This window comes from Streptopelia decaocto, assembly GCF_964273445.1.
Source record: "Streptopelia decaocto genome assembly, chromosome: 10".
Lineage (NCBI taxonomy): Eukaryota > Metazoa > Chordata > Aves > Columbiformes > Columbidae > Streptopelia > Streptopelia decaocto.
The window spans coordinates 19,431,482-19,445,198 of record NC_138665.1 but is presented as its reverse complement, the minus strand read 5'-3'; the positions used below and the strand labels follow the sequence as shown (position 1 = coordinate 19,445,198).

Below are 13,717 nucleotides of genomic sequence, written 5' to 3'. Positions count from 1 at the left end.
CCCCCAGGGAATGCTGTCGTGCCACCCTCCCGTGGTACCTTGTCTTGTGGTCTGAATGGCTTCTCAGACCTCTGGATGCAAGTGGAGCTTGGCTGCTTTTCCTGGGAGCTGTGCAATTGCCAGCAATTAGAAGCTTTTTTCCAGGAGAACCTTCCTGCACACGCAGGAGCCATATTCAAGACTAGAATTGTCCTGAGCCATTCCTAGAAGCCGTTGATTCAAGAATAGGTGTCTGAGGAGAGGTTTTTAACATTTTTTTTAAACAGGAATCAGTCCTCACTGAAGTCATGTGAGGTGGGGTGAGCTTGGTGATTCACATCATTCACCCTGAATGGTTTACTTGTTCTCCAGAATGTTTTTGCAAATTACTTTGTGGTATTGTCCTCAACATGGCTACTAACCAGAAACATCTACTAGGAGATTGTGCTGCAGACATTCTGCTGTGTATGGTGTGCACTGCTCGTGGGGAGAGCGTCTGAAATTGGGTAACAAGCTCGCATTCCAACACAACGATACAGAAACACTTATTGTGGCTGTAAATAGGCCCAAGTGCTTCAGCGAGTTGGTAAACAAGAGCTGTTATTGGAATGCAGCTCTTCAGCTTAACGTATTGCTTACATATCATTTCATTGCTCGCTAGTTTCTGATTCTTGGTGGCAGGTTTTATTTTAGATTGTTTCATGAACCAGATTAAATAGGGATGTTATCACAACTGGCTTCCTAGCTCATAAGATCATGATCACAGGGTAAAATTGCAGATCTGCTGTGTTAGTGTTTAAAGACTTATCTTATCTTGCTCCAGAAGCAGGCTGTTATTTTCGGGGATTGATGCTTCTTGTGCACTGTTTTCCACCTCCCCAGAGACTCTTTAAAGACTCTTGCTACTGCTTGTCCATAGAGGCCACAGTATATTTTCAGCGTGCGCTGATAAGTAGGGGTCTGGCCTATTGTTTATCATGGAATGAGAGTGGACTTGTTCGGCTTGTTCAGGTTTTGTTAAATGAACAAGAGTGCCTTCCAGTCAGAAAAGAGCCAACCTTTGTTTTTCCATTTCCTTCTAGCTGCTTCTCCCCTAAAACAGAGTATTCCATTAGTGTCAATACTTCCGCAAGTTATACGCAGTTGGCACCTCCTTCAAAAATACAGGTTGTGAGGGATTTCACTAATTTTAGCGGCAACCTCATCTGTACTGTGCACACATTTCTTGCCCTCTTCTTTGCTAGTGGAACGTAGCGTCCCTTAGGGAGCTGAGGTTGCAGGAAAGGTGGTTCACAGCGCAGACAGGAACTGCGTCAGCTTGGGTTTCTTTGATGAATGACCTCCTTATGCCCTTCACATTGGTGCTTTGCTGTTCCTGATCCCAACTTCTGCAGAGTTAAAGGTGCATTTTCCAGGCAGTTCTTAGACCTGCTGGGCCTGAGAGAACAGATTTCTGATTACATTGAATTGGTAACTCCACATCTTTTGTGTGTTTGTTTTCTAATTATGTTAATGCATAGCTATGTCAGTAAAATGCTCTTAATGTTGATACAGAGTGTAGCACAGTGAGTTTGTTCTGACTGAACAGCAACAAGTAGAATGAAATATTTGTTATGTTTTGGTTAGTGGACTGAACAACTATCACAGTCTTAGTATCAGGCACTATATGGAATCAGTCTAAAACTGTTTCCAGCCCACTCCAGGTGTTTTGGACCAAGCTGCTTAGGATTGCCTAAGAAACTTCCATGCCCAGTTCCCTTCAATACTCAGATTCACTGTATGATACTGTTGGAAGGGGAAGGGAAAAACCTTTATATCCAAAGTGAAGTTTGTACTGTTTCAGTTGAAGAAAAGTGCCAAGTGCTCTATACCATCCTTCTCCCTCCCTATGTCCTTGGATTTGCCTCGTTGATCAGTTTATCGTAGTACAGTGAATCAGTCAGATTATAGACTGGCCTGAGATGGACAGCAGATTGACTATTGTTATAATGACTTGCGTATTTTTTTAAACCTTCTTTCTCTAAGACTGGAAGTTGGATTTTTGGAAGACACTGAGCAAGCTAAAACTCTAAAAAGTGGATTTTCTTGTTTGTTACTTTTGAGCAATAATTTTGTGCTGCTGGGGGGAAAGCAGCAAACTCAGCTGGTCCCTCACCTGCTCTACCGCTCGTTCCCAGGGACACGACGGTGATCAGCCACTCGCCCAACCCCAGCTACGACACCTCGCTGGAAGCTCGCATTCAGAAGGAGGAGGAAGAGATCCTGCTTGCCAACAGGAGGTGTCTCGACATGGAGGGAAGGTAAGATGCAATTTGGTCCTATCTGGCTTCTTTAGGACAGGGATTTTAAGTAAATTGTTTGGGTAGACGCCTGAGAACCAGAAATTCTTGTGTTTTCACTGGTAGCAAGGATATGAGATGCCAGACGCTCATTTAGCCAAGGAAATATCTACATAACACTCAAAACCTGTCTTGGTACCGTGGGCTAATGCAGAAAAGTCTTGTCTTAGATTTTTTGCATCTAGCTTGTTCCACTTCTTTGTTCAGGGCATCTTCATCAGACCCCGGGCTCCAGCCACCTCTTGCCAGTCCCACAGAAGTGTTTTCCTTGGGGTTAGGTCCAGTACAGACTCCCCAACGTGTGTTAATACTCATCTTTTTGTTGGTCTCATGTCCTGCATGTAACTCTCAGCTTTGTCTCAAAGCCCCTTCCGTGGCTGTTTGGACCAGCTTCCAACAACCAAGGGTGGGTGGGTATCTCAGTGCCGCTCTCTCATGCATGTGTGCAGAAAATCTCATGCGTGATCTGCTCTGGCAGGCTGGTAAGCACCCAGCGTTCAGGGCAGTAAGCTCCATGGCATCCTGTCTGTGCCTCCCCAAATGCCCACGGGAGTTGCAGTCACAGCTGTGGGGGCACTGAGAACCTCAGCCCAAGGAGACCAGAGTACAGGTACATTGTTTTTCTTTGCACTTTTCAAAAAGGATCAAGACTCTGCACGCTCAGATCATTGAGAAGGATGCCATGATCAAAGTCCTGCAGCAGCGCTCCCGCAAGGAGCCGGGTAAGACAGACCAGCTCTCCTCGATGAGACCCGCCAAGTCGCTGATGTCGATATCGAACGCTGGCTCGGGGTTGCTGTCCCACTCGTCCACGCTGAGCAGCACCCCCATCCTGGAGGAGAAGAGGGAAGACAAGAGCTGGAAAGGCAGCCTAGGTAATTTTTAAATACCAGTGGCAATTCAGATACACGAGTTAGAGGGGAGGCAGGAGCAGCAGAAGGCAGATGGTGTCTTGGACAAACAGATCAGCTGGCCTAGTGTGCAGTAAAGCTGACTGAAGGCAAGATGAGACCCATTCGGAACAGCTGCTTATTTTAATCATTTGCGAAATAGTGACTTCTGATGTCCATGCTCTGTCTTTAAAATATGTGAGCATTTATTCCCAATTTGGTACCTGACTTTAAGGATACTTGAGATCTAGTTTTCAGAGTTCTAAGCACTTGCTTTCACTGGGTTGTTACAGCTGTCTGGAGGTGTAAAGTCTCCTTGAATAGGAGCAGAGATACTAATTGCTATCCTGTAGTGTTGTGCCTGCACTAACATGACTTCTGTCTGGAATGGCTCAGTGCCACTGTTGAGAGAAAATGGCTTGTGATGAAGCAAATCTCAGATGATTTTTTTTCTGCGGGGAGGTTGGGCCTAAAGGCCCTCCCTGTGAAACTAAAAGACCCTGAAATGTAACTGAGAGTCTGCAGCTGATTTCAGAGTGTGCAGATTTACCCTGCCATAGATGGGCCCCTGCTTAGAGACAGGGAAGAAAGGTGTTGGCGCCTGCTGGTGTGTCTTTGCATGCGGGAACATGAGGATAGTGCTATTCGCTGGGTATTCAGCACCCAGTGGTAAAAGGTGCTATAGGAAGGTAAATTAGCGCTGCCTGCTGAAGCACGGAGCGCTTTCCACATCCTGGAGCAGGTCCTACAGAGGGGTGCAGGACTGCTACCCGTTTGTTTTCTGGGATTGTGAAATTTCTTTCCCTTTTTCCACAAAGGCGTTCTGCTGGGAACAGAATATCGCTCCGAATCCATTCCCTCCACCCCGTCTCCTGTCCTCCCTTCCACACCGCTGCTTTCAGCCCACTCCAAAACAGGCAGCAGAGACTGCAGCACCCAGACCGACCGGGGGAACGAGCAGAGCAAAGCTGCGCCTTCCGCTGCAGCGCCCGCTCCGGGACGGTTCCCCAGCGCCAGCCTGGCCTACGCTGCGGACAAACCAGGTATCAGAGCTCGGCTGCTCTCCCGCTGGAGCCCCTGCGCTGCCTTGCCATCAGTTCTGCTCCGTGGGGCAGGCCCTGCCCTCCCTTTTTCCAGGCAAACTGGCGTTAGTTTTTGCAAGGACAGGGGGGTTCCAGAGGTTTGACGGTGTCCTGAGGAGACTCAAATGCTCTGAAGGAAGAAAACCCTTAAGAGTGGTAGCATAAGCATGGACACACTGAGTAGAGAGGTACAGCAAGGTTTAAGAATTGGAGCAGGTATATGCAAATGCCAGGGTGGTCTCTGAGTCGGTGTCTACTCTTAAGTAAATTGTGAGTAGCTTACAGGGTGAACACGGGCTGTAGAAACCAGCCGTTGCATTTTAGTGGGTATTCAAAGCAAAATGGACTCAGGTAAGGGGGAAGGAGAAGAAGGAACGGGAGCTACCAGGATAAAGCTGTACTGTCTCGGTCGTGGGCCCAGCTTCAGCGCTGGCTTAAGTAGATCCAGTTGACAGTGACTGTCGCAGGAGCTGAATTTGCTTCCCATAGAGTTCCGAGCTGGCAGCAGCTGCTCATTTTCCAGCCCACTCTGCCAAATCAATGCAGATTACACAACCTTGCCTCTTCTACTTACAGATGCATTACAATTACGTTGTTCTTTATGGAAGAGTATTTGGCTGGTATGCTGTGCATCTTGCCCCATGCTATGCTATTTAATGGGTATCGGAGGAGACGGGGGAGCAGGTTTTTGTAGTGAAAGTCTACACTGACTACGTGGGTTTAAATGCAGTCACTCCAGTTTTGAATACCGTTGTGTATCAATGGGAGATATCCAAAGGGAGCTGGATAAAATATCTTTATTTGTCTGGCTACATACACAAAGAGTTGCATTTTTTTAAAAAGAAATAAGGAGTTGTTAGCTGTCTTTTGACCAATGGTAGAAGATTATCTTTAAAGTGTTAATGTGATTTTTCTAACCTCATTGAAGTTACAGCTTTGGTTGTCTGTCTCTTGTTTTTCCTCATGACGCAGATGGGCCGCTCTTCCACTCCAGCACTCTGGAAAGAAAAGCCCCTGTTCAGAGCGTGGGCCAGGACCTCCCCGATGGAGAGATGGTCGAATACCTCATCTGAAAAGCCGTGCCGGGATCTGAGCTGGGATACAGTAGCAAGAAATTTGTCAAAGACATTTTTATTGGGAAAAAAATGTAGTACCTGAGTAATAAAAGAACACTTAGCTGTTTGCTCTTGTATATTATGTCTCAAAAGTATGGACAGGTTAATTTATAATTTGTTCTAAATTATAAAAAACCCATAACACTTGTTCTTTGAAAGTTTCCCCTTTTATTTTTTAAATACTGGATCTGGTAACGCCTGGAGAAAAAAAAAAACGAGAACTTAGGTGCACTACATCTGATATTTCAGTATTTTTAAAGTCTCTTAAACAGAAGTTCCTACTCTCACAGCTGTTGTTTGGATGTCTGGCTTGAACCAGTAAGATGGGCATAAGGGCCTTGTAAAGACCAGGACTAGGGACTTAGCTGTGAGCATCACTTAGTGGGTTCAGAATGCAGGTGTTTTGAGGAGCTTTTTTGAATGGGAGCTGTGATCGAGGGAGATTTCTCTCTACACTTTCTCTTTACCATCCATGTAGGAGCTCAGGATATGTATTTCGCATTCGTGGGCTGGAAAGGTTTCCATTTCGGTAACCTTCTTCCTTTTTCTTTTTTCACTTCCCAAATTGTGTTATTTCTTTCTTAAAAAAAAAAAAAAGACTCCGGTGATTCATGTCGCATTTCACATTTTTAGTTTCATTGAAAGGTTTGCCACACTTTTCTACTTAAGTACTTTTTCAATAATTTATACAGTGGATAGTAAATAATATATTGCATTCGTGTTTTACATAAATTAAAAAAGGGGAGCTTACCGGCTCAGTCCTGATCTGTTAGATCGGATTTCTGCCCTTGGAATTCCACTGGCTTTAGCGGACCTACTCCAAATTTACCACAGTGCAAGTGGCAAGCCCTGTTGCTTTTCAGTGTTAACAACTTAATCCGCTGCATCTGCAGAGATCTTCCTCTGTAGCAGATTTTTCTGTGTTGCAAATACCCTTCTCCGTTTTATGTCGCTCCTTGGAGGTACTAGCCCCTTTTTCATATAATAAAGCCTCAGAGGTAGAGCTCTAAAGAGGAGCTCTATGTGAAGCTTCAGGTAGCAAATTCTCTCCTTCCAAAACATATTTTCTCTTCATCTAAGTGTAGAGAGCAGCTTAAGGAAAGTCCCAGAGGCTTTACAGGAGAAAGTTACACATTGAAGTCAGGTTCACTGTCAGTTTCTTGGGAATTAGCACAGATGCATCAGTGCTTTGGTTGCAGATTCTATAGGGAGATATTAAGACAAATAGAAGTAACTGAGTGGTTTTTTGTTACTGTCCTTGCATTTTATTCAAACACTTCACTATTAATTTCTGTTAAAAACTACTTTTTTTAATGTGAATGTTAAAATATTTAATTAGCTCGTGGTGACGTGTTGGGAACCTGGCTGGTCTCAGCTTTCTGTGCAGCATTAGAGCAGCCAGATTTTCACTTCACCCCAGAAATAAGAAAAATCAGCAATTAATCATCAAACAGTTAGTGAATGTGCTCAGTTTGTACTTAGCTGACGCTGCTGATGTGGTGTCCAATTGAAGTGGCCTTATCAGTTTGAACAGATAAAACATGGATTTCCCACTGGCGGGCTGGGAGGCGAGCGGAGGTGCCTTCTGTCTGCACAGGGGACTCAGCAGTGCCTAAAATCAGCCACAGGTTGGCTGATCATCACTTAAAAACCAAGGAAAACACTGCCCATCATTTCAAGCAGTTTTGCCACTTGTTAGTGTTTTTCAGGCTATATTCCTAGACCCCCAGAAGTTAGAGATGGCAAAATACATATGGTAGGATATGAACTAAGCCTAAGTAGCCTGGCTTTACCATGACGGCTCCAACAGGCAGCACAAACTCCGGTCGCCGCACTTCAGAGCTGCAGTTTAAGGCTTCGGCTGTCGCTGCCACGTGGGACGTCTTTCCGGACAGCGTGGTAGGTCTTCCCTGAGCCCGGTCTAATCATCTGGCTGGATTAGTTCTCCACCCTTTTCTAGACAAACTGTTCACAGCCTCTTCATTCCCAGCCCTGACGATGGCTTAACGTTTATTCCTCTCTGCTTAATTCCACCCTGTTATGGGAAGTAATGCCCACTTTGGATGATCTGATTTCCTCCTCCACAGTTGGAAATGCAGGAGAAGCTTTTCTCATTAGCTCAAGGTGTCCGTTTTTCTGCCGTTTCAGCATAATTTTCGATGTTATGTTCTGTGGTTTGGCTTAGAACGGACATTAAGGAGATCACATGCCATTGAGTGTCTGTGTGAGGGGGGAGAGATGTTTGAGTGCTCTTCTGTTCTTTTAAAGTCAGGAAGAATTCTGTTCCATCTCTACAAGTACTTCTCAGCAGTAGGAAAGAAGTTTTGCAAACGTAGGGCTTGAGTCACGTTAATTCTAAAACATCTGGGAAAATTTGGATCCTTCAGAGGCAAAATCTGGTTTAGAAAAGGGATTTTCCCCAGTCGATATTAGCTGTTCAGCTGGAATAGGTAAAAGTAATTTGTTTATCCTCCTTGCAGCTCATTGTTTTCAAACCGAATGCCACTGCCATCTATTGTTACAAAGAAAAGAAAGACACAGTAGCTTTCTGTGAATAAAATACAGCAACTGTCTCCTCCAGAAATGGGAGCCGGGCGCGCTCTGACAGCCCAAGCCGTCGGGATTGCGGGAGCCTTAGCAGTTCTGTGCCCGTGGAACTAAATTTGGAGGAAGTTGGTGCAGTTTTACGTTGGTTAGGTCAGGTTCTTTGCCCTTCTTTGTAGTCTTGATTTCTTCCAAAAGCAAAACCCCCAGAAGTTTTGCCGTGGAAGCTGAAGCTCATCTTCCTGTGCTGATGAACCAGGAGCCATCAGGAATGTATTTTCCTTCAAGCTTCCTCAGAGCCATCCTGATGTGAATGTAAAAGAGCTGCTTGCTTTGAGGAGGATGTGTACTATAGTCTTCAGTCGCTCTGTACAGATTTTTATTTTGTTTCTAAACAGAAACTGCTTTAAGGAGACAAACTGCACACCTAGTTCCTTTTCCTTCTGTAGAGCTTCTTTCTAGTAGAAACTGATTTTTAACACAATGATCGCAATTACCTTCTTTGCAAACCAAAATTTTAGACTAAGAGTTTTTCTTAAACTCGGGTATTAGAAGCAGAATTGTAGCTTTTATAAAGGAAGCCACATATTCTTCTTTGTAGAGCAAAACAAGAAAATCAAGTTTAGTTCTTTTTCCTCTTTCCTCTCGCCGCTCACAGAATGGCCAAACTCACGAGTCCTTCCCTTGGGCAGTTCCGCTGGCCTTGGTGGCTCAGGGACGTCCTGAGGTCTAGAGGCTTTTGTTCCCGTTATTAACGTCCAGTAGCTCCTGCCCAGCAGCTCCGGTGGGGTCAGAGCTGCGCTCCGGGCTCTGGGGGCTCGAGCTGCTCCTCAGGGCTCCGCAAAGGGCGGCCAAGGCCAGCGAGGTGCTGAAATTCTTCATGTCTGGTGTCTGTTGGCAAGTTTGTAGAGCGGGAGGCTGAAAACTGGCTCTGCTTCGTTGTTGAGGCTGCCGGGGTGAGGGGGCTTGCAGAGTTTTAGGCCAGAAGCGTTTCCCAGGACGCCTCCTGCTCCAGGAGCCCAGCGGCGCGGGAGACGGGTGACAGCTGTGTCCTGTGACACCCGGACAGTGACTCCCGGCGACCGTGGCCGATGTGCTGCTTCCATTGCTTACGAAACGGTGGAGAGTAACCTTGGTGCAGTCAGGACAAGCAAACCCCGGGGGTAATTTGGCGTTTGTCCCCTCCCCGTGGGGGCTGGAACAGGTTAGTCCGGGATTCACTGTCCTCCATGGGTTTGCTCCGTGGTGGGGAGGGGGGTCTCTTTTCATGTATTTGTATAGGAACTCTTTTTTTAAAAGCTAGCGTTTTTATGTCTAGAAAGTAAAAAGACATTGTAAAATGTAATTGTACTGTATTTATGAAGAAAATACATTTCTTTTCAAAAAGATCCGATTCTAAGTTGTGTTTAGAGTCTGACTTGGACAACCTCATCTCTTGGGCTTTCAGAAGCAACGGAACCCCTGTGGTTGGTTCTGTGCTGTCCAACCGTACCGGGCACCGGCCGCCCTGGTTCTCTGTGGCGCCGGGTTTGTCCCCAGGAGAGGGGACGCTCAGGACCCCCATCCTGTGCTTCCCATGGGTAGAGGAGGAGCCTTGGGGGCAAATGGCTTCAGCTTCATTTCCCTTCCAGCAGGGTCGTGGCCTCAAAATGGGCAACTGGTTAGCGGCTTCTCTTTAAGATCCACAACATCGAAGCATAAATTAAAATACTAAAAGTTTGGTATTTCACAACCCTAAAAATGTGTCAAGAGAATGATCTTTCCTATATAAATCCATATTGAAGTGAATCACGTGGATTGTTTTTTCCTCTTTACTTAAACCGTGGAGTTTATTTTGCAATTTGTAACAGAGCTGTTTTGTAATTCAGCTGTTGAAACAACCCTAAAGTCTTTGAAGATTACGGCAGCTTTAATTCTAGGAAAGAAAACAAAGAAGTAAGTGTAAATATCCACTAAGAGATCTTGCAAATTACTATCGTTACGTTTGTAGTGAGCTATAAAAATATTTGGGGTGTTTTTAAAGAATGGATCCTGTGTTTTCCATTTTTTTCCACTGATTTGCTTGTTTTGCAGTGAATTTTCTTAGTATGAAAACCTCACTGATGGTGAAACAAACCCAATCTTCACCTTATCTCATCCTCACCGCTCTTGGCCTCCACCTTTAAGTTCTCAACTCCTAACTGGAGATTTCACAGGATAAAATAATTGTCATTGCAGTCTCTTCCCTTAAGCATCACTGCACACAACCCACTCACTTCCACACCTTTTTAATACCCAGATGAACAACCCTCCCGTGCTGTGGGGGCTGTGCCGCTCATCTCCTTCAACAGCTGGACCGTTTTCCAACATCTGAGGGTGAGAGCACGTGAGTGACCTGCGGTCCTGTCTTTTCATCACAGCTTCCAATACACCACCGTGCTTTTTGTTCGTATATTGTCAATGCGTTTTGTTGCCTCTGGTTTATCTTTCCTCCCTCGTCGTGCTCTCGGAGGGAAGGAGCAGGGATTACTGGGGAGCTGGTTGAAAGGCCTCAGTGTTGGTGCGTTTCCACTGTTGGCTTTTGATGTTAAGGTAGTTGTTGCCTCCGCGGTTGCCAGCGCTGTCATAAATCCCAGCCAGCGGTCAGTTCAGCACATACATCCCTACGCTTTCAGGCCTTTTGATGTTGTTTCTGTAAATCTCTCTGGCATGCCAGAGTAGAAACAAGACTAGAAAAAGCCCAGCCAGACAAAAAGAGCTACAGAAGGTTGCTAACAGCTGCCTTGTTGAACAGAGCAGCCCATGTGCAGGGCGGGACGGGCCGGGCAGAACCCGCAGAGAGGAGGCTGGAGCCGGGCACCCAGGAAAGCGGCTCCAGGGAGAGCAGTGAGAAGCCACCCAGGGATAACTAAGGTTTTCGTGTCCCCCTGCTGTCCTTGGAAGGTGTTGACCAGCCCGCTTGGACATGAGCATCTACCAGAGGCTGTTCCTCCCAGGTGGCTGGATGCATCTCGGACATGTGCGTGGTAGAGACATCTCCTGCAGTCCCACCTCCTGTTCCTCAGTGCGCCAAGATGTGGGGCTTAAAAGGGGAGAAAAAGACTAAAGGTTGGTTGTTTTGTTGTTTGTCTGTTTTTCCTCTCAATTGGCTCAGCCTTTGAATGAAAAAGCCCCTTTGCTCCCACGCCTTACTAAGCGCAGCTTAAGTAGCAGGCAGCTCCCCGACAGTCTTGCTGCTGCCAGGGATGCTGGAAGGGAGTTCGAAGGTAACACAGCACCTTGCAAATGTAGCTTAGTCCTGCGTGTTGTGTGCCAGTGGCATTGTTTTATTTATTGTAAACCATTGCCTATCATCACTTTTAAACACCTATGAAGTAAAGCAAAATTCCATAGGGACACAGGATGTTTCTATAGACAGCTCTCTGTCTCCCCTCCCGCCCCCAAGACAAACAAAATCGGAGCATTTAAATATTCTGGAACGTTTATCTGAATGTTGTAAGAAAGAGTAATATAAATGGCAGCAAAAGACTGGCCTCGTAAAGGGGCCTTTAAAGTGATATTTGGATACGGTGACATGATTGAATGAGATAATCTTCACTTCGTATTTTGGAGGTGAACTTTAGAGGAAAACTTTCATTTTTGCCAAGAAGGGTACTAACCTTTAAAATATAAGGCCTTTATATATATATACTTATACATATAAATACGCACGATATATGAAAGCTGGTAATTTTGAGAACCTCATTGTACCAGATGAAATTTTTCTTCCCTTCCTGCTCATTTTTAAACACAAATGATCAGTTTGCAACGTCTTTATTTGTCTACCTTTCTGTTTTCTGTTGCTGCATTTTAGAACTAGGAAATAAGGCAACACCCAGTCTGCAGCATTTCAGTTCTGTACTTCGGCGTTTAGGGGGTGGTTTGGTTGCTTTTCCCTTGCTGACGGGCCAAAGCACGAGAGGACGGGAGAGGGGTTTGCTGTTGTCGCTGAACGCGACCTGGCTCCATCCCGGCTGAGCCGCGGTGCCCCGGGCCAGGGGATCCGCAGCACGCGGCCGTTGCCCTCAGTAGGTTTCAGTGTTAACAAGATGCACTTCGGCTGCTTTTTTGCTCCGCTTCAGGCGCCCGGTGCAGACTGGGGCTGGACTGCTTCCATTTGGTTCTCATGTTGGACGGCATCGCATTCAGATCACGAAAGCTGGCATCGATTTTTATTAAATCGCCGTTTTCGGAGGTTGGCGGGAAGAAGCCGCGCGCTGGGGCTGCCCAGGGCTGAGCAGCGCCCGGCCAGCTGGCAGCGACGCTCCACGGACCCAGCCCTGGGGGACCCAGCCCTTTCTTCACCTCCAAACACCACAGGATTTTTGTTCCCTTTGTTTGAAGGGGTTTGGGTTTTGTGTGGCCGCCCCGCGGGGAGAAGCTGGTCCCAGTTGGGGAGGGGAACGCTTCAGCTCCTGAGCTGCGCTGTGCTCGCTGCCCGCCTGGCCAGCCCAGCCCCGGCCCCACAGCCGCCTGCAGACCAGGGAGAACAAACCACAAGCGTTTTCTTCCTGGAGCCAACGAGCATCAAAGGGGCAACCTCTGGCGAGGGCTGCGCCACCGCTGTGTCTGGCATCTGCTCCGGGAGCGCGTCCCTCCAGACCTCCTGCTCCGGGAAAGAGAGCCTGTGGAAATGTGGTAGGTCAGTTGATGGGTTTGTTTTTCCAGATAAGCTTTCATCTTCATTCAGCTCATTCCCATCCCCTTGCCTTCCCCACACAGAGCTGCGAGCAGCCCAGACCCTTTCATCATCCAGAGCTTTCCTAGAGGGAAATACTTACCCTTGTGATTCTGCTCTGTGATTAACTCCCAAATTGATGCGAAGACCACAGCGCTGAGCAAGCGGGAGGGAGCTGGTGGTCAAGCATCTCCGCTGCTTTCCAACCTGCAGCACCGCATTTGGGGGTGGGGGAGGCTGCCGGGTCTCCTTCCAGGGGGGTTAATCAGGCAGCGAAACAAAACCTCCCATCACAGGTCATTTACAGAGAGCAGGATCAGGGTTTGCACAAGCTTGAGTTTTTATTTTAATGCTGAACAGTCTCAGGAATGGCTCTTCTTGGGTGGGGTTGGAAGAGCATTTGCTGCCCCCCCGCAGGTCCCGTCTGCCCCACCAGGGACAGCTGGGAGGGCACCGGGGGCCTGGAAAAAGAGAAAACAGAAGGACTGGGAATTGCTTAATTAGAAACAGTTTTCTCCTTTAATGTTCTGCAATTACTTTGAGGTCAGTAGAATTATTAGTATTATTAATCACTGAATTTCCAGAGAACTAAAGTTAATAGTACCATAATTGGGGCATACCATACAGCAGTAATTGCTACGTGCCAGCAGGCACCTAATTAAGTCTTCCAGCCCTTCTCTCTAGACAGATCTTATTTCTTCTAAGTCTGCGCTGTGGATAACTGGGCCACAGAGGGTTAAAAATTGGGGTAAGCGCAGCAGGAGCTGCGGTTTGCCAGGACTCGGGCCGCTTGCCTTCGGGTGGCTTTGGCGCGTGTCCCAAGGCGGGCACAGAGAGGTGCCCTGAGCTCCATCGGACAGACCCAGGCCAGGGCGCTGCTGGTTTGGTCCAGGTCAGGCTGGGACGAATTTTCCTGTCCGGCTTTGTTGCTTCGTGAGGTTGTTCTGGCTCTACCTGCAGAGGGTGAAGTGGGTTTAGACAGTGAGTGATTGCCCTGGTGCAGGGGAAAGGCGCCTTTCAGTGATCGGGGTGAAGCACAGCGGCTTGCAGGATGCTGAAGTGAGGGATCTCC

General features: G+C 47.1%; 1 protein-coding gene across 4 annotated transcripts in view; it reads left to right on the top strand.

Moving 5' to 3' along the window:
- Window positions 1-9,337, top strand: part of AMOT (angiomotin) — a 62,043-nt gene extending 52,706 nt beyond the window's left edge. For all 4 annotated transcript variants that reach the window (XM_082062244.1, XM_082062246.1, XM_082062243.1 and 1 more), the window contains 4 exons: window positions 2,157-2,279; window positions 2,961-3,193; window positions 4,027-4,251; window positions 5,263-9,337. In XM_082062244.1, the coding sequence (XP_081918370.1) occupies window positions 2,157-2,279; window positions 2,961-3,193; window positions 4,027-4,251; window positions 5,263-5,363 (682 nt within the window). In that variant the 3' untranslated portion in view covers window positions 5,364-9,337. The remainder of the gene's footprint in view (window positions 1-2,156; window positions 2,280-2,960; window positions 3,194-4,026; window positions 4,252-5,262) is intronic.
- The last annotated feature ends 4,380 nt before the right edge of the window (window positions 9,338-13,717 follow it).